The following is a 21,056-nucleotide window of genomic DNA, read 5'->3' on the forward strand; positions in this document are numbered from 1 at the left end:
GCAAAAAATCTGACTCAAAAAATAAAAAATAAAAAATTCTCCCGTAGTACAGCGTCTACTTGAAAAAATGAGTAATCAGACTTGGCCAGAGAGTAGGGTCCATATGAATGAGAAGTGGGCGAAAGCTTTTGAAAAATGGGATGGTGCAGAGCATAAAGTATCTTGAGCCATAATATAAGTCCTATTGGAGTGGACTCAGTTCATACTGGAGAGTCGTTGAAAGGTATTGGAGTGGCAGTACCAGGACTGTGTTTGGGAAGATGAATCCATAAAATGGCTCTGAGTGACCAAGACTGTGTATACTAGGAATGATGAGACCATACACCATGGGTGGCAAGTGGGGTATCTCCTACTGAGATTGAGACGTGAGAGGCACTGCAGATGTAATGAGTAAGACATGTGAGTGGTTTGGGAAAGGGCTCAATGGGGGCGAAATGAAAGATGACTCTTCAGCCTCACTCCTGGTGTCACATTACCTGAAAAAGGGAATTCAAGAGAAGAAAATATTTGAAGAGATAAGAATGATGAATCTAGAAGTCAGTGGCAGATCTGAGATGTTAGCACAATAGGCAAGTAGTTTTGTCCAATGAGCAGGAAGGAGATGTGGCCTGAGGTCTGCAGACAGGAGATGAGGCAGGAGATCACCAATGGAGAGTGTTAGGTAGCAAAGAACAAGTTAGCACTGAGAGCGATGATCCAATTAGATTGGCCTGGAGAAAAGAAAGGGGCTAAGAACTGACCTTTCAAGTCTGTTTATAGAACTTTGAGAGTGGAGGGTGGTTACTAAGTAAGAAAGAAGAAGGTAGGGGAATCGAGTTTAAGGAACATTTTTTCTCTCTCTAGAAGGAAGGTTGGCTTGGCTGGTCCACCACTGCAGAGCAGTGGGAAGGAGTAAGATAGAACATGACTGTTGAGGCAGTGGTTGTAAATAACCTTCAAGAAGGAACAGTGATTTGGCGGAAAGACAGACCTTAAAGGGTAAGAGAACAACCAAATATAGAAATACTGGACTAATTAAGTTATCATACAGCCTGGCAATGGGCAAGGCAAATGTAAAAAGAAATGAAGTGTATCTCCAGGTTCTAACAGAAAGACCTACAAGATACTGTATGTGGAACAGCAACAAAAAAGCGAAGTACAGTAAAGGAAATATAATGTGGAGCCTTCAGGATTAAAAAAAAGATAAAGGACGTTCACACACACCCCCGCCCCCCCGCCCAAAAGTCTCAAAGATGCTATCAAGACTGCTTCTGGAGAAGAGCTAGTTGGAGGATGCATTTTCTCCTTGCATACTGTCCATTTTTATATTTCCTAAAACATTTTCTCCCCTTATGTATACAGGTTTTCCCTTAACCAGGATAGCAGTTAACTGGTTAGAGAAATTATGCATTAAGAAAACACATACTGGGGTGCCTGGGTGGCTCAGTGGGTTAAGCCTCTGACTTCGGCTCAAGTCATGATCTCAGGGTCCTGGGATGGAGTCCCGCATCAGGCTCTCTGCTCAGCAGGGGTCTGCTTCCCCCCTCTCTCTGCCTGCCTCTCTGCCTACTTGTGATCTCTCTCTCTCTGTCAAATAAATAAATAAAATCTTAAAAAAAACACTAAGAAATGCTGGATGTTTAAAAAAAATGCTCAAAGTTCTTTTATACAAAGAGCTAAGAATCCATGGATATAGAGAAGACCGCATCTTTGAGACGTTTATCTGAGAGTAAGTTGGGGGAAGGATTTGGGGGAGAGGTGATTTAAGAAGTCTAGACTGCGTGTGGAGGCAGAGGGCAAGGCTCCAGTACAGAGGAAAAGTTTGAAGATGCAAGACCAAAAGGGAATAATGAATGAGTCCGGGTCCCGGTGGAGGCGGGAGAGGGCGGAATCGGAGCCGGCCTGACACAGAAAAGGAGCAGCTCTTCGGGGAACAGAGAAAAGGGAAGGAAATGTGGGTGAAGAAGCTGAGGAATTTTCGAGTTGCAGGGGAGTGAGCTCACATGGGATGGCCTCCATTTCTTCAGCTAGAAGGAAGGGCAGGCGAGCAGGAGGGCGCTTACTGAACCAGAACGGCACAGGGCACATAGTGAGCACATTTCAGAATTGGCACTTCGGTCATTCCTTACAACAGTAAAACAACACCACCACAAGAACAATAATGAGGTTTTTGATGAGAGATCAGAAAAGTGGAGGTGCTGATTGGTGAATGGGTTGTAGGATTCCAAGCAGTGCAGATATCATTGGAATGGTTCCCCATGGTTGGCCATGGCTGGCCATTTAAAAGCTATTTTCTGATGTGTTATTTAAAAACTTTGCCTCTCAAAGACAGCAAGGATAAACCACTGTAACAGTAATTTCCGTTGTATGATATGTCAGCATCTAATGAAATATTCTGGCACATGACCTTGTATCCACAGCACTGGTTGTGCAAGGGGCCAGGGGCAGGTCCTGAGATGCCTGGGAGCTGCCCTTCTAGGGGAGTGAGCACACACAGCAACAGCTTCTTTGATGGTGTGGGTTCCTTGATAATTCACCGTCTCTGGTATATGTCAATTCAGGTTGTTGGTTTTTCTTCTGAAATGGCAGCAGTGGTCATTCTACCATATTTAATCGGAGATAGGTTTTGCTCTGCTCCTTTATTAATTTTGTGTAGCTATCTAATTCTATAAAATAGATTTTAATCGGATATATAGTTAAGCTCATAACATGAGAATTGAGTTATATTCCCACTAATTTGTGGCAATGATCAGTGTTTCACATGGGAGTCATGTGAAGAAAGGCAAACCAAGTACTGCCCTTGTATTTCATCCTTTGGGGACTACATTGGTTCCTCTAAATGACTAGGTATGATGGCAATTCCTAAAGACACAGAACTTGCGGATGCCTCATCCTGGCATTAGGAATTTCACAGGGGCTCTGAAAGGCCAGTTACTCCTCCTCACCAGCATTGACCAAAAATAAACAAATAAAACAACTGCAGACACTTGTCAAGTCATGCTATTTTTTTTTTTTTTTTTGCAGAGACCTGCTGAAAGTAAATTTTAGTCTCCCTCAGAACTACACCACACTTTTTTTTTTTTTTAAAAAAGCCCTCATTGCAGAAAAGGTCATTTTAATATCTAACCAGAGTCCCAGTTGCTATAATAAAAGGCCATGTCCTCCTTTTCAGTCCTTGTTAGAGATGGCAAAGTGTTGGTTACTCACGTCATCATAAAGGAAGGATCACTGAGTGCCTACTGTGGCCTGTTCTCCTCTTGTGACAACACTCTGTGCATTAAAGATCACCTCCAGTCACTTTACAGCTCTCCCTTCTCCAGGCCAGATGAGCCCATAAACATGTCCTCTCCGGGGTCCTAATTTCCAGCTCTCAATTCATCTTTTCAGCCTTTCTCTGCAGACATTCCAAACTCCTTCCAGCAACAAACATACTCCTCAGTAGTTCCTGACCAATTTGGAATACAAGAGGTTTCTCAGTCAGTTCTCGGTTTTCTTTTCTCCAAGGTGTAGATTTTACGAAACATTTTTTTAATTAATTCCAGAGATAGAATTAGTGATTCGTTGGTTGCATGTAAGACCCAGTGCTCATTCTACCCTTAAGGCCCATCATCCAATTACGCCATCCTCCCACCCGCCTCCCCTCCACCAACCCTCAGTTCATTTCCTAGAGTTCAGCGTCTCTTATGATTTGCCTCCCTATTTTCATTTTATTTTATTTTTCCTTCCCTTCCCCTACGCAACCATTTTTTTTTATACTGCATGTTGGGTCTTTCCATGCTTTGCTTTGTATGGCTTTTGGATCAAGGAAAGCTTTTGTGACTCTTGGATCAAGGAAAATGGGAGTGAAGACATGGGAAAGACGTCAATAACACATGGATACGTAAAGCTTCATTCACGAAACAGAGAGGAACGTATCCTGTGCCCATAGAAAGTGGAATAGCATCAGTCATGGGGTCTCAGTGCTTCCGTTCAAAATCACTTTGAGCAAACAGACCAGCAACACACGTGTCTGTGAGCAAGCAGACAGGTGTGAACACGTGTATGTGTTCAATGTAAAGGGGGTCCCTGCAGCAGTAGTTCAGTAATCAGCCTCAGACTGTGATTTCTTTAATGCTTCTCCTCCCACTGTTGGAGACCAGGTGAACAATCAATAAATAGTTGCAGTAGCTTGCAGATTTCTGTGGGAAATTGTAGAGATAGTACTGCTTTTAAAGCGTGTAAAGCAGTTAGGGAGAATGCATCGTCATTCAGGTAATTCAACAATAAAAAAGATGATCCAGAAGGAGATGTTGGAACCCTGAAGTGATGCTGGAGTTTAGAAGAACATGGTTGGCAGGGTTGGCTGGATTGGCCAGGCCAAGTTTGCTTTCTTGGAGGAGGTGGACCTTGAGAAGGCACCTGTTGGATGAGTGGTACCTAGATGCCCAGTGGGGTGGGGTGATATTTTATAATGACTTGCCATCCAGTAGCAGGCACCCATCCGGCAGGTAAATTCACGGTTGAGTTTGGGGTATAGGGCAATGCAGCAAAGGGGAGCATGAGCGCTGATATGACCATGAAGAAAGAGGTCAGTGCCTGGGTAGTGGTGGTGCCAGGTGGTCATGTGGTTGGAAAGACTCCTCTGGGAAGGAGCAATGGAAGCTTCCAGTACTTGGATGTTGAGTGAGTGCCTGCATGTGTGCGTGCGTGCCTGCATACAACCCACGTCCCCCCTTGTCCCATGAAGTCGTAGCGTAGAATATGGGACTAAATCTCAGGTTCTTCTGGAGCCAGTCCTGAACACACAAGAAAAGCGAATGGGTTATGCTTGTAAGCATACAGCCATCCTTATAGGGGAAACCACTCTTCTTTCCTGGAGGACAGATTAGCAAAGAGTGAAGCAGAGAAAAAAAGAAAAAGAATAAGGCGAGATAAAAGCAGGTAGAGAGAAGAGAAGAGAAAGAAGAAAGAAGCGCTGTGGTCCAACTTTGGAAGGGTTTGAGCTGTGGGTAAGGATGTCTGATTACTTCTCTCCATACAAACACGGGTGGTGTCGAATGACTTGTGTCAGCTTCTGTCAGAACCTCATCACTACTGTTGGACAAGAAACAAGAATATGTTAATTCATCCGTGCATCCCCATTTCCGTGGCATGGCTGGCCCTTGACAAATGTTTGTTGAATAAATGAAATTATTAGATTCTGGAGTTTTTAATTCCCCAGACAGATTGTTCTTGTAAAGTAAATCCCACATTGCTTATCCTCCTGTAGGAATCGATTGACTTCTGGCTTTTAGATTAGACTGTCCCACCAAGTGCCAGGATAAACATTATATGGACACGGTGCCCTCCATATGGTCTCACTCCCTTCTCGCCCGACCCCCTTCCCCATAGTCTCCATACTTTTTTTTTTTTTAATTCTGTAATTCAGCATTTCATTCCCTAAGTCAAATAGATTCTGCAAATATTCTTGGGAAATGCATGGAACCATATCAAACATTTAAATCTCAATCTGCGGGCATATGTAGGGTCCTTTCCTAAAAACAGGGTTTGTGTCTGCAAAGGAGAATTCTGGTTGTCTGGATAGCATAAAGAGCAAGATAGGAATACAGAGGAACAAGCACAACTTGTTCCCGCTACTCGGTTTCGTCGTGGGATGTCCATTTCCAGCCGAACTCTTTTGCCCTGGTCATCCTCCTGGCTCCTGCTCCTGCCTGTTTTAGCACCTGGGACGCTAAAGGGGTCATTGTCTCTCATTTGCCAATTCAGCAGCTGCATTCAGTGCCTGCCAGAATGTTTCTGTGTCTGTGCTTCGATGCTGAGCAGGTGTGTTCTCCCCAGATGTGCCTTTTAAGCTGATGGTGTCATCAGTCAGTAGTGCCTGAGGAACCGATGGCAAGCAGGGGGGAGGCTAATTGGTTTCAAGCCAAAGTTCTCTCACTACTCCTGGTCCCCTGTTGTGTTCTGTGTCCTCTCTCCGCTCTGAGTACAATTACCTTGTCCAGGGAGCTTAATTGAGGAGAGGGAGGGTGGGAGTCTAACTGGGGGCATAGGTGCCCTTCCCTTTCTCTGCGAGACACAGGCAGACACTGAAAGTCTGGGATCGGCCCCAGTTACCACATGCCTGGTTCTGGGTGGTCAGAGCAGACCATCACCCAGAAGCCTCCATCTCTTTGCCTCTCCCACCGGGACCACCGGGACACTGGAACTAAAGCCCGAGTCATGCCCTGTTTCTCAACACCTCATGAGCCGTTGTGGTTACTGACAGTGTCTTACAATCTGTGAACCTTTCAGACACCGTTCTTTTGGATGGTTACGCTCCCTGGCACGTTATTTGTATGTGTTTGCAGCCCTGTTGCTGAGCTGGCTCTGCTTGATTTCCTCACTCGCTCTTTAATTTGGTAGCACCTTATTTTACAGCCCACTAACTTGGTCAGACATAAATGCCTTTTACCTGTGTGGTTAGCAGCACTCAGCTGATAACACGAGTACCATGTTAGGCTGCAGTGAAGGCATGCTAAGCACCATGCAATTACAAGGTGAATATACGAGAGCTCTATTTTAGCCTCTAAACCCAATACAGGGTGACAGAGCCATTACTTTGGGACCTATTAAGTGTACTCACCCCATAATCCATAGGGAGATGAATTACAGAGTTCGCACTTGCCACCTTCTCCTTCCACATACTTTCCAAGATGAAGCCTCTCTCAGGGTCGCGTGGTCTTGGATAATCCTCCTTCTGAACTGTAGTAGCCATGACGAATGTCTTCCGGAATGAACCACACCCACAGGACAACTAGCAAATGAGTTGGAAAACAGCTACAACTGATCTTGGGGGTTGGGGAGACACCCTCATTCTCAATTCAAACTAACGCTTTTATTTTTGCTTTGCCTATGCATTCAATAGGATGGAGTAGGAGAGGTATGGGAGAAACAGCATGTACCCTTTTAGAGACCGGTCCTCCGCCACAGAAACGTATTAAGTCTAGCACTTAATGGTGCTAGAAAACATTGACCATGGACATCGGAGCACCTAGGACCAAGACCTCCATATCTCACAACAGAAATTTTCTCATAATGATTGTAAATGCCCTAACCTGATGTTGTCAATGTTCTCTTAAACGGAATGATTTGTGCCAAAGCTAAAAAACAAACAAACAAAAATTCTTATTTGTGAGCTCTGGTCTTCTCTCTCTCAGCTCCTGGACTGTGTATGAGCCTCTCACCCCAGCCCACTCTCTACGAATGCATGTGCCCCACATCATATAGAAGCAGAATAATTCGCCCATGTTTTGTCATTGTATGTGGCTCTCATGTCCCCCCTTCAAGTAAAAATAAGATGGGTAAATATGACTTCCTAAACCAAGTCAGTTAAGGAGTTGTCTGTTTTTCCTTGAAAAATATTACATGCTTTGCAAAATTGATTCTCTTTAAGATTTTATGATGATGTGGTCAGCTACCTTAATGCAGTCAAGATATTTGACTGGCGTCCCTCTGATTTATACAGGGTATTTGAGAAACATGATTACATGTAAGAGTAGAACTTACAACTAGCTGCATATTTTATTTTGTCCGAGCGGCAGCTCCAGAAAATCCAATAGCATTTCATTTGGTATCCTAGGGTGGCTTTTCAGCTCTGTGCCTGTGTTGGCCATTTAGGATTTCTCTTGTGTCTTGCAGGCATTGAGAACGCCAGCGACATTGCTCTGTACTCGGGTTTGGGTGCTGCCGTGGTGGCCGTTGCAGTCCTGGTCATTGGCGTCACCCTTTACAGACGGAGCCAGAGTGACTATGGCGTGGACGTCATTGACTCTTCTGCATTGACAGGTGGCTTCCAGACCTTCAACTTCAAAACGGTCCGTCAAGGTCAGCGGCGTAGGTCCCCCCAACACCTCGTCCTCAGGACCATAGAGACTACGCTTACACAGGACCCCCAGTGCTCTCCGGCCCTGTGTGAAGGTAGCTCGTGGCACTGGGAGCCGCTGCCTGATTGTCTTCACGCGTTAGGAAACCAGGCCCCGTGGGGTAGTCTGCCTCAGTCACTGGCTACGAGGAAGACGAACGGAGAATCTCAGTTTACTGTTAGCAAAAGTGCCTTCTCAGTGAGGCACTCCCATCTTTGATATGCAGTAAACTGAGCAAATTATTTTGTCTCAGATTATCCAACTTTCTATCTTAACAAAACTGCTTTGAGAATATTTCATTAACTAAAATACTGATTATTCAAACCTGAGCACCAATGACTTTACCATAACCTCCCATGCATATGAATCTATTACAGACTAGGTAGAGTTATTTTTGTTACTTCTATTTTGTAGAAGTCAAAAGGACTTCAGAGAATCTGTGATGGGTCAGGTAGCCAGCAGGGGGAGAAAAAATGGAGTTCCCAGCTTAAATGACTCTCACCTGTTGCCCAATTGAGGCAATCTTTTGTTGGAGGGAGAAGGAAATCGATCATATCACACTATAGCCATGCTCATTTTCAAAACAGAGTCATTTAATTCTCTTATGTGAGCCAAATCTGTTTCTGATTGCAGGATGGAGATGAGCTATACATGGGTTTTGGTTTAGAAAAAATGAAACTATCTCCTTTCAGAGGGTAAAGTTTTCCACCTTGACCCTTCCTGTCAATATTATCACCGTTATTTCTATTTATTATGCATCACTAGGGCCTATAGCCCTGGACAAGAAGAAATCTCACTGCTTGGTAGTGACTGAGGAGTGACTAGGTTCCAAAGTGGAATCCGAACACACTAGAAACTGGGAGATGGCTGGTAGAGACAAAATGCTTTCTTGCCTGCTGCTCACTTCTGGGCATCAGAGTTTCAGGTCTGAGCCTGCTTCTCCGAAAGGGCCACAGCCCCTTGACTTGGGTGCATAGCTTAGTAGATATGATTTCATTTTGAAGGAGCGGGGGGCGGGAGTGGGAAGTTGGGTGAGCCTGGTGGTGGGTATTACGGAGGACACATATTGCATGGAGCACGGGGTGTGGTGCATAAACAATGAATTCTGGTACACTGAAAAGAAATTTAAAAAATAAAAAATTTAAAAATACAAAAAAGAGAAACAGAAAAAAAAATACTGGGTTTAATGTAAAAAAAAAAAAAAGAAAGAAATCAAATGAAGAACTGATCTTTATACTCCATAAGAAACTGGAAAGATTTTTCTATCAAATATAAGATCTCAAGGTCTCAGACTATACCATTTTGAAATAGAAGAAATACAGTCATTTGAGAGACAGAGGCTTTGAAGTCAGATAGATAGAATCCAAAAATTGCTGTATGACCTAGTTAATTGACTGTGCTCTGGGTCTCAAGTTTTATAGCTATAGGGATCCTCCTATCCACATCAGAGGGTCCTCATGAGGATTAAGTGACCCAGAATAACAAGGATTATAAGCCCTTGGCATATAGAAGGTGCTCAATAAATGTAATGAGTATGAGTCAAAATGCTAGTGGTTTCCTCTGACTTTGGCCCAGGAGGCCAGTGTGTTCCCTGGAGCAGCAGGTGAGGGGGTGGTTCCCTTGCCTAAGTGTTTGGAGAATGCTGACTTGCATAAGCTGAGCCACATCTCCTCAGTGTGGGCCTGCTCAGAGCTTATACTATATTGTGACTCTCTAAAAGAATAGATAGCCCTTCCAAACTTCCTTTACCATTTTGGGTTTTTTTTTTTTTTTTAAAGATTTTATTTATTTGACAGAGAGAGATCACAAGTAGACAGAGAGGCAGGCAGAGTGAGAGAGAGAGAGAGAGAGGGAAGCAGGCTCCCCGCTGAGCAGAGAGCCCGATGCGGGACTCGATCCCAGGACCCCGAGATCATGACCTGAGCCGAAGGCAGCGGCTTAACCCACTGAGCCACCCAGGCGCCCCTTGGTTTTATTTTTAACCAAGAATATCCCAAAGCTAGTGGTTGAAGCAAAAATCTTTTACTAAGATTCTCCTCTACCCTAGATTCACTGTGATGCTACATACACCTCCCATTGACCCTCACATGATCTTCACCTCCATTGTCTTAAGAGACATCCCTTCTTGAGCAAATAGAGCTGGAGGATGAATGGTGATGAGACTTTTAAACAGAATGCCATGCTTCGATTTGACCAGAAGTTTTAAAAGGATTTCCAAAGGGAGCTGTGGAATAATCATCCAACTTTCTTCAACCGTGGACTCTTGTCATATGTACATACTTTTGTAATCAGGCATTTTCTCCTTAAGGTAGACTTCAGTGTAACTCTAGGAAATCTTTTTTGCTGCTTGGCTTCACATAAGCTGGGAGGGTCTTTTAAAAGTGGCCAAAAATTAAGCTCCAGAAGGTGAGGACTTGAGATAAAATAGCCATGAGTCTCAGGGATGCGATTTTTAAGGTCTCGGTGGAAGGGCCTGTTCCAAATTCGTTTCAGATGTGACATGGTTCTTAAGTCCTGTTTCTTGCTCAGGAAGACCATAAACAAGAACCAGGCTGAGACCTGTAGAATTCAGTGCAGTTCCATTAAAAAGCACAGCTCCTTGATTTTGTCTTGACACCAGAGACACAAGTATGAAAAAAATGCATCATCAAGGAGCCTTTAGATCTACAAAGCCTTTTCATCTCATTTTGAACCTCCTCCTCTATGATTTTGGATTCTTAGAGCATCCGAACAAGAGGTGGGAAAAGTTAGGTTTATAGATTTCCTGCTGGCATTGCTACAAATTATGAGTTGGAAGAACAATAGAGGCTAATACAATATGGCCTAGAATTGCAACATTTTCAAAAATATCATACTTTAAACATTTTGTCATGCCCCAAAGGAAAATTGTTTAATATGGTTTGGGTTTCAATTTGAGAAGTCACATTGATGGACTGATACGGGTGGGAGGCTTGGGACTGAGAGTTATTTCGTTATTTACTAACAAATGAGGTTACTTCATCGCAAGAAAATAGCACGGCATTTCTTTTTTAATATTTGGCCTAGAAAATATCGGTGAAAGTCCAACAAATGAAAGTCCAATTTCTCATGTTTTTGTAAAGATTTTTTGGTTTCAGTTGTTCTGAGATAGAAAGGAAGCCGTTCTCAGCTGCTCCCCAAGTAGAATCAGGAGTCTCACTCTCCCTGTGTGGGCCCTCTTTTTCCTCTCTGGGTGACATATGCGCTGTTAGAGCAGACTCAGACACGGAGTGATCCGTGGGCTTCCCTGACCGTTTTGCCCAGAGGACACAGCGTTTCCTCCCCCGGCTCCAGAAACTGCCCAGAATGCCACGTGAGATGTGCCGCCACCAACGCCGTTCTCGTTATAAACAGCCCTACCTCGCTGTGTCACCTCTTACCATTTCAAATGAACAGATGTTATTTTTCCTCCAAACTGGATTCCAAAACATCTTTCTTTTTTTTTTTCTTTAAGCTTCTCTCCGCCAGTTAAAATAGTCACATCAACAATAATACCTGAGTTTGCTCCCTGACGGAGTGCCAGAAATACTTGTTGTGAAAAGATGGCATCCAAGGAGCTCTGGAAAATGTTTTTTTCCTGATTTGGGTTCACTGACATTTGGAGACTCTGCTGGGAAAGCCAGAGCCCCCATTTCCAAGGATCTGGTCACTCCTGACCAGCCTGTCAGAGCTGCCGCAGAGGCTGGGGCATGAAGGGCCGCTGGCAGGTGCACGGGTGGTTATGCAGTTAGAGGCAGAGGCAAAGGGGTAACTGGGACGCCTTTTCATTTCTGAGTGACAGATCAATTTTCTTTGACCAGGTAACTCCCTGCTCTTGAATTCCTCCATGCAACCAGACCTCACGGTCAGCCGAACATACAGCGGGCCCATCTGCCTCCAGGACCCTCTGGACAAGGAACTCATGACGGAGTCCTCGCTCTTTAACCCTTTGTCTGACATTAAAGTCAAAGTCCAGAGCTCATTCATGGTGTCCCTGGGTGTGTCTGAGAGAGCTGAATACCACGGCAAGAATCATTCCGGGACTTTTCCCCATGGAAACAACCGCAGCTTTAGTACGATGCATCCCAGAAATAAAACACCCTACATCCAGAATCTGTCATCGCTCCCCACAAGGACGGAACTGAGGACCACTGGTGTCTTTGGCCACTTAGGAGGACGCTTAGTCATGCCAAATACAGGTAGGTCGTTAAGTGTGCATTTGTGTATTTCCGAGCATTCTTTTAAATGGTTGATATTGATACAGTCATATCCCGTAAGATTCGTTTTTAAGATGCTTACCATCTTTGTGTCAGAGCTACCAACTCTGGTGCTATAAGCCTCCTTGATTTACGTGGCCAACCAGAATCGATGCTGATTTTAGATTTTGCGGTCGTCACTTCAGCACAGATCGCTTGCTCTATTTGACACCTTTTCCAGTTGACAGCCAGGTTTGCTCAGGAGGGTTGGGTGGTCCCCAGAATTAAACCCCCTTGAAATATATTTCCTAGAGCATGATCAGGAAGCGCGGAGGACATTCCTTGACAGGAGTGAGAAATACCATGTTTTGTAGCCAAACATGGTTTATACACTAGTAGATAATTTAGCAGAAGGACACTGGGAGTCGAACTTCCTCCGTAACTGAACATGGTCGAGCGTCCACAGGCCTTGCTATCATGTTACTTTATGAGGATCAATGACGAAGATTCATTACCGAGGCGCTCTTTTGAATACAAACTTCAGGTCCAGGGCTAAATCGTGCATACAATTAGTTCTTAGGAATTTTTTTCCTCCTTTTGGTTAGAAGGGGGATTTTCTTAATGTTTTGACAAGGATACTTTAGGTATATAGACCAAATAACTTTTGGTTTGTAATTTTATTTTTTCAGTTTCCAAGATTCATTGTTTATGTACCACACCCAGTGCTTCATGCTCCCTCCTTAATCCCCACCACCAGTCTCACCCATGCCCCCACTCTCTCCCCTCCAAAACCTTGAGTTTGTTTCTCAGAGTCCGAAGTCTTTCATGGTTCCTCTCCCCCTCTGATTTACCCCAATTCGCTTTTCCTTTCCTTCTCCTAATGTCCTCCATGTTATTCCTTATGCTCCACAAGTAAGTGAAACCATATGATAATTGACTCTCTCTGTTTGACTTATTTTGCTCAGCATAATCTCCTCCAGTCCCATCCATGTTGATACAAAAGTTGGGTATTCATCTTTTCTGATGGAGGCATAATACTCCATCGTGTATATGGACCATATTGTCTTTATCTATTCGTCCATTGAAGGGCATCTTGGCTCTTTCCACAGTTTGGCTATTGTGGACATTGCTGCTATGAACAGTGGGGTACAGATGGCCCTTTTATTAACTATGTCTGTATCTTTGGGGTAAATACACAGTAGTGCAATTGCAAGGTCATAGGGAAGCTCTATTTTTAATTTCTTAAGGAATCTCCACTCTGTTTTCCAAAGTGGCTGCACCAACTTGCATTCCCGCCAACAGTGTAAGAGGGTTCCTCTTTCTCCACATCCTCTCCACCACTTGTTGTTTACTGTCTTGTTGATTTTGGCCATTCTAACTGGTGTAAGGTGGTATTTCAATGTGGTTTTGATTTGAATTTCCCTGATGGCTAGTGATGATGAACATTTTTTCATGTGTCTGTTAGCCATTTGTATGTCTTCTTTGGAGAAGTGTCTGTTCATGGCTTCTGCCCATTTTTTTTTTTTTAAGATTTTATTTATTTGACAGAGAGAGATCACAAGTAGGCAGAGAGGCAGGCAGAGAGAGCGAGAGAGAGAGGAGGAAGCAGGCTCCCTGCCCAGCAGAGAGCCCAATGCGGGACTCGATCCCAGGACCCTGAGATCATGACCTGAGCCGAAGGCAGAGGCTTAACCCACTGAGCCACCCAGGCGCTCCGGCTTCTGCCCATTTTTTGGTGTGATTATCTGTTTTGTGTGTGTTGAATTTGAGGAGTTCTTTATAGATCCTGGATATCAGCCTTTTGTCTGTAGTGTCGTTGCAAATATCTTCTCCCATTCTGTGGGTTGCCTCTTTGTATTGTTGACTGTTTCCTTTGCTGTGCAGAGGCTTTTGATCTTGATGAAGTCTTAAAAGCTCATTTCCGCTTTTGTTTCCTTTGCCTTGGGAAACACATCTTGAAAAAAATTGCTGTGGTCGATATCAAAGAGGTTACTGCCTATGTTTTCCTCTAGGATTTTGATGGACTTCTGACTCATATTGAGGTCTTTCATCCATTTTGAGTTTATCTTTGTGTATGGTGTAAGAGAACGGTCAAGTTTCATTCTTCTATATGTAGCTGTCCAATTTTCCCAGCACTATTTATCTAAGAGACTTTTTTCCCACTGGATATTTTTCCTGCTTTGTTGAAGAACATTTGGCCATAGAGTTGAGGGTTCATATCTGGGCTCGCTACTCTGTAGGCCAAGTAACTTTTAAAATGACATCCTGTCAATGGATTAGTCTTCAGAGATGCCATCTAAGACCTAACTGAGTGTCCGAAGAGGGCATACTCTCCTCTGATTTCTAAGCAACAAGAATTAGGTAGTGCTCTGAATCATCACAGGTTGGCCACTGAGAGGAAAGAGTGCACTCTCTCTGCAAGTGTGACAAAACAACCAGAGAGCATTGAATCAAGACCATCAGGGCCTTGACAGCCCACTCTGAGGTATAGCTAACCACCCTCTTCAAATCAATGATTTTATCCTCTAAAATGAAATCTGCCATAGGACTAGTCTGAAGCTCCCATTCCAGCTAACCGACCCCACAGTAGCTTACTGAGTTGACACTGCACTGAGGTTCAAGTTGAGAAATGCTGTCTTGTTCTCCTCCCTTAGCTGATTCCTTAAAAATTGCCCTTAAATGCAACACTACTCATCATGATTTTGGTTTCTGAACTTTCAATTCTCGAAATCTTCCCCAGTCCATGTTTTAGGACATCCTTAAGAATTTTCATTTAAACATGCATGAAGGTCAACATGGGATGTAATCCTCCCTGGTCCTAATTGGCCATCAGGAGACTCAATGCGGAATGAGTCTGTCAGCCGTGCTTACCAAGTACCCTTTTTGTAAGAATCTATAAACTGGAAGTATGGGCTCTGGGAAAAGAAAATGACACAAACCGCTCCTAAGAACAGGATATATTCATAAAAATCCTGGAAAGTTGCATTTTTGTCTTCCCTTCGCTTCCTAACCCAGTGTGTGGCACTTCACAAGCTCCCAGTAGATACTGGTTGAATAAATTGGCCCACACTCCTCTTCTCCCTTCCTATCTTAGTGTGTTTACATACATGTGGAAGGCAGGCCAAGATCAACCCATTCATTGGCTCTGTTTAACGTTCATCAAAAAAAGTGAGATGAAACCATGACACAGATTTTTCTTTTTCTTCCCTTTTGACTTGAGAAGTACTTGCATTGCAAACGCAAAGTTTTGATAGCGTTGTCTGATTCCCAAACACCTCCTCTGTGAAAGGGCATTTTCAAAGCTTCTAGTAAGAAGTCCTGGACAAGATTGAAGCTGTTCACTGGGAATGAGTTTGAGGAAAAATAAGTGTGGGGAATTGAAACATACGCCATGTTATTTGCAGAACATAAATGCGAAATATGCCCTAGGGGGCTAAAGTGTAAAGAAGCCAGGCACAGCAATTAAATTGTTCTAATGCCATCCATCCCGAATTATCGTATGATGCCTGGCAACGATTTTTCAAAGAGGATGGGATGGTCCCCATGCTGTAGTAGTCATTTATTATGCAAAATATGAAGCAAGAAATTCAGACAGGTGGTTCTGTTATCATTCCAAATAAAAGGCTGTCAGGGTAGCAGGTGGAGTTTGGGGGAGAGTATGTTTCTTTAATCAGAGATAACTGGTGAGTGACATCGAAAACGGACTCTTCTTAAGGGGACCACACGCATAAAGATTCCCCACTCTGCCTTTCCTCCTTCATAAGCTGTAACTTGCCGCCCTCACTACCACCCACCATGACCCTGCCTCCGTGGTTTTGTCCCATCTCTGTTTACAATAAGCTTATTTTAGTGGGAGGAGGGAAGTATGTTTGAAAGAGAATTGTGAAATTTCTGACTGAAGGAAAGATGAAATCATTTAAAGCTCAAATGATCCTGTAGATTCAGGTCGTATTTAGGAGTATTATGAAATAATGTTTCAATCTGAACACAGGGAATTAAGCTGACTTGAAAGGAATGAGATAGGATCCGTTCTACAAACAGCCCTATCTCAAAAGTCCACATGCATATTTATTCTGATTCTATGTGGGAGTCACCTGTCAGGCTCGGATGATCTAGAGAAGAGACCACGTCTCAGCGTCTGGCTTTTTTTCTTTTTCTTTTTTTTTTTTTTTAAACAATTTCAAATCCTATACCTTTATTTATTCAGGATTTGGTTTTTATTTTTGAGTGCCTACTGTGTACCAGGCATTGTGCAACATGTAATTGATATAATATGCTTTTTTTTAATTTTAAGCACACTGTAGGATTTATTTGCGAGTTTACAAAAGACACACTAATCAACATATCAGAAAGTAAAAAGTGATCATTTTTGTTGGCAATCGAAGAAAGGACTATAAAGGGCACCAGGCAACTCTGTGGTGAACTTCTCTGTATCTTGACTACGGTGGCGATTAAGAGAGTATATATGAGAAACTCATCAATTTGTACTCTTAAAATGGGTACAATTTATTGCCTGTGAAATATACCTACAAAAAGGAAAAAAATAGAAAAAGAAAAATGGGAGCACGATAAAGTTATTCTTTCATTGTTTGATGATGCCATTTTTGCTTCTATATCTAAAGAATTAGGACTGAAGATCTCTGTTGTCCTAAGGGCCTAGAGTGTCTAAAAGAGAGTCAACAGAGAAAAAGTACTGTGTCAGAGAATACAGAGTGTGTAGGGTGTGCATTCAGCTTGACACCCACACCCAGTGAATATCCTGTGTATCACAACTTCTGCTCCACAGCAAGGAGGGATGTCCTGGAGTCCACTTCATTTGGCAACTACATTTAAAAAAGAACAGGAAATGAAAGGAGGAGCCTGTTCAGAGGCCCCTAAGTATGGCAATTACAGTTCCATTGACATTAAAGTCCAGAAAATATGGATACTCTTGCTGAAAAGCTGTAAGCAAGATTTAAATGTGCCTCATTCTTAGTGCTGGCGAAAGATACTGATGATAACTAGCATGTTACTGAATAATGCTCATAAATGTGCATCACAAATAACATGTTTTGCAACGAGTCTTGCATTTCTTGATTCCACAGCAGCTAACAGGCACACAGAAGGATATCAGTAAAGCCTGCCATCTTGAGATGTAAATTACCACCGGCAACCTGAAAAGCTTTCTGTGCAATTACGTTAGCACTAATGAAAGGGGGGAAAGGTGGGAACTGCATTATTCAAAGACTTGGAGGATGCCCTGAGATTTTATTTTGCAAAGGTCTTACTGTGTCTCTATTTCATCTCTTTTTATAAACAAGAAACTATATTAAAGAGAATCTCTACCCTCTCTAGATTCCTCTCTCTTGGCCAAAGTGAAATATTTACTTCGCGGTAGACAAGAGGAGAGAGAGGACGTGGCACACACAGTGTGATATGCCTTCCTGGGCCTTCCCTGTCCTACGTTACAGGATTTTGCTGAAGTTAGACTACTGATTTTTCTCTGATTTGACACGAATATGGTTATGCCACCTTTAACTTTCATCTTCTTTTTTTCCACAGCAAATATAGGTTGTCATATAGCTGGTATTTGGTCCTTTAACATCCCTAAATTCATCCATGCTTTTTTTTTCCTCCAGTTTTCTTGAAAAAAATATAGCACCTCTTTAAACTTACTTTGAGATGCATAATTTATATGACAATTTCATACCAGGCCTGAGCTAAGCATTAGAGGGCTCGCCCACCATCTCGGACGCCTTTTCTGGAAATGACTGGAGAGAGATGAGCTACAGCAATACAGTTGGATAAACTCTTATATTCACAGACAGGTTTGATGGTGTCTGGTCTCAGGATGCCCAATCCTTTAAGAGAATTAAAAAGTGCCAAGAAGACTCTAAGTATTTTGAATTTGAGTACACAGTCGAGTAACATGCTCTTCTTTATGTCACTGTTGGGAAACAATGTTTTCTCCATTAGTTCTTAGACTTTATAAACTTTGCAAAGATCAGGATTTCATACATTGCTGTGAGGTGTGTGTTTTCTGTAAGGTGCTCAGCTGTGGGGCTTCAAGACTATTGGAAAATTGGCAAATAACCTCTGGGCTTTTTCTGTTTTAGGAGTGAGTTTACTCATACCGCACGGTGCCATCCCAGAAGAGAACTCTTGGGAGATCTACATGTCCATCAACCAAGGTGAACCTAGGTGAGAGACAGAGAAGGGTGGCATATTGACGACATCTTAAATGCAGAATGGAGCTTCTGCAGAAAACCTGAGGTTTTTGAGATAATTTGGCGTGGAGGTGTAAAGCTAAGATCCGTGCGTTACTTGACTATACAGAGGGAAATACCAGTTGCAAAAGTGTAGGCTAAAATGAAAACACACAGAGCTAGCTCTGCAATTTTCAGTGACTCATCTAGGTCACTGACCTCTTGACCGCAGACAACAAACAACCGTGACTCAGTAGGCAAGTCCTTAGCAGGTCCCCTCCATACTGATTGCCTCACCTAATTTTTCTCTCAAAAGAAAAAAAAAAAAAAAAAAATCATCCCAGCCGGCGCTTTTCGGTGCTAGGCATTATGCAAATGATGAGAATGACCAACCTGTGACCTCTTCAGGTCAGCACAAGACCTGCTGTAGGCTGAGAGGGGATTTCTCAGGTAATCTTCCCTCCGTGGAAAAACACCTTCTACGCTGCAGTAGTTTCCAGGTCTGACACATTTCAGTAGCATTAAATTCAATTACATATACAAATCTTGTCGCGGAGTCTTTAATGAAAGTAGTTGGTTATTTTCTTAGCACAAGTATAATATTTGTGGAAATGTCGCTTTCCTCCACACAAGATAAAACCCGGCTCCTCTTTAGAAAGCAATTTCTCTCATAAACTGGATGTGTACCTCTGGCATTTTCAGTCTTAACATCTTGGTTCTTTGAGGCTAGATTTTTTTTTGTTGTGAGCAGGGAACACGTGAAGGAAAAACACTGGAAGGAAAAAGAGCCAGAGAAACAGATGGTTTGAACAGATTCTGAGAGCTGTCTCCATGAAAGGATTTGTTGGTGCCCAGTGGTTTTAACTTTGTGCTCGAGAAAGCTTGGAAGGAATGGAAAAGGCTCTGCTAGCTGGCTGTTGGCAAGGTGCTCAGAGGGCGTGCGAGTAGGTCATGGTGTGGCTGGCTCTCGTGCTGTTCCCTTCAGTCCTGGAGAACTAGATCCCTCACCTCCACACCTGAAGGCACGCTAGGGTCTAAACACCTCCACGTGCAAGTAGAGGCGACCAAGTCGCAGAGGGGTTTGGAGAGTTTACTCAGCATCTCACTTAAGCAGACCTAAAAATGGAGTTTCCTGGATAAGGGTCACCTCTTTTTTATCCCTTCAGTTGACTTCTATGAGAAACCATACCTGTTTAAAATTTAGGTCAGGGTCCATTCTACACATGCTGCTGAAGACGTCATCCCACAAAAATCAAGAATGAGGCCGAATCCAGTCAGCCCGCCCAAATCACAGCCTCTTGCTAACCTTCGCCCCAGCCTCCAGCTTCCTTCCTTATAATCCAGCCACTGGGCCTACGTTCAGCTCTTTCCTCTCAAACCCAGTGTCTTCCACCTCAATAAATAGGACTTATGTGGGAAATATCACTCAAGCTGTCCTGCAATTACAAAAGAAGGAGGAGAAATATATTAAAGACATGCCAGAGTTCACAGACCTTGAAGGACAGGTTTGGCCTGATGTAGTCGCCTCCTGGACCACCACGAGCTTTGTAAGTTCTGTGCTAACCAGTCTGGTTTATCCATCCGTATCTAAGATGAGAGTTTATACTGTTGTCCAGGAATGTGGACAGCAACAGGAACGGTTCTTCAAGGACTTCAGCTCTGTGAGGTGGGCATTTTCCTGTCTATTCATCAGAGGATAAGATACAGTTGCAGGAGGCCTACATTCCTTGTTATCCTGCTGCTCAAACCTTCCCAGATGTTCCTAGCTCTTAAGAAAATGACCAGTTGCAGGCTACTGCTCATTTAGCTTTCTTGACAATCTTCATTTCAAAATGCTCCAAACTACTTATGAAACACTAAAAATAGCACATGCCTTTCTGCTGCTACTTTTCTTAAGCTTGGTGATTTTTTTTTTCCATCCCCAACAGGAGGTTACTCAGATCTAAGTTCTGCAGCTTTTCATCCTGGGGTTAATCAGAAGGCCATTAATGTAGCACTGTTTAGTGTCACCTTGCCTTTGGGACATCACTTAAAAACCCATTGTCATCTTATGGTGTCCTTCTGTCCTGCTGAACTTGTGCTCAGAAGAAGGCCCGTTTTTTTCTACCATCTGTAGACCTGGAACAGCACAGTTCCATCTCTTTAACCTCTGACTCTCCATCACTTCCACACCCAGAATTACAGTCAGATCTTGAAAACAGCCTCTTTAAAGTCCATTCCGTTTTCCTATTGATGGCACCTTTCTGTTGCTTTTTTCTGAGTGACATCTCTGGGATAGCTGGGTGATGAGTTAGTGGAACTGTCACTGAAATCATTGATCCAAATTCAGTAGCAGATTCCCAGAGACAGGGCTGTGTAGAATGAATCACAGACTTAAAATAACACCCTGTATTCAAATAGGTTCCTAGGGCTGTATTTTGAAATCTGGGTAGGTTTTCAGTGAGGGTGTTCATTGTGTGAATTTATGCACCCTGGCCCTCTCGGAAGGCCCGGCTTCTATTGCTGGGAAGTCTCCAGGAGGACACTCTGTACTTCCCATTAAATGGAATGATGTCACTCTTCCTCAGTGTCCCTGCTCTGTCTACACTTTCAGGCTTAAACTATGATTTTAATGAATCTCTCCCAACCTCATGTAGCAGTCTGGACCTCTGGTTGCCCATAATGCTTAGGAGATGATCTCTGTTGGCTTTTTGGACAGACATGCATATTAAATGGATGAGGACTTTCCATTCTTAGAAAAGTAATATTTACCTCTGTTTCTGTGTAGCTTGCAAAGTGCTCTCGCATGCATTTGACTCATTTAGTCTTCCATTATGTCA

General features: G+C 43.2%; 1 protein-coding gene across 1 annotated transcript in view; it reads left to right on the forward strand.

The window, feature by feature from the left end:
- Positions 1 to 21,056, forward strand: part of LOC111144577 (unc-5 netrin receptor D) — a 543,708-nt gene that overhangs the window by 462,083 nt on the left and 60,569 nt on the right. The window contains exons 9-11 of the mRNA XM_022498941.1: positions 7,636 to 7,821; positions 11,678 to 12,055; positions 18,148 to 18,232. Of these exons, the coding sequence (XP_022354649.1) occupies positions 7,636 to 7,821; positions 11,678 to 12,055; positions 18,148 to 18,232 (649 nt within the window). The remainder of the gene's footprint in view (positions 1 to 7,635; positions 7,822 to 11,677; positions 12,056 to 18,147; positions 18,233 to 21,056) is intronic.

This window comes from Enhydra lutris, unplaced genomic scaffold (genome assembly GCF_002288905.1).
Source record: "Enhydra lutris kenyoni isolate GAN:26980312 unplaced genomic scaffold, ASM228890v2 scaffoldscaffold11, whole genome shotgun sequence".
In the NCBI taxonomy this organism is placed as follows: domain Eukaryota; kingdom Metazoa; phylum Chordata; class Mammalia; order Carnivora; family Mustelidae; genus Enhydra; species Enhydra lutris.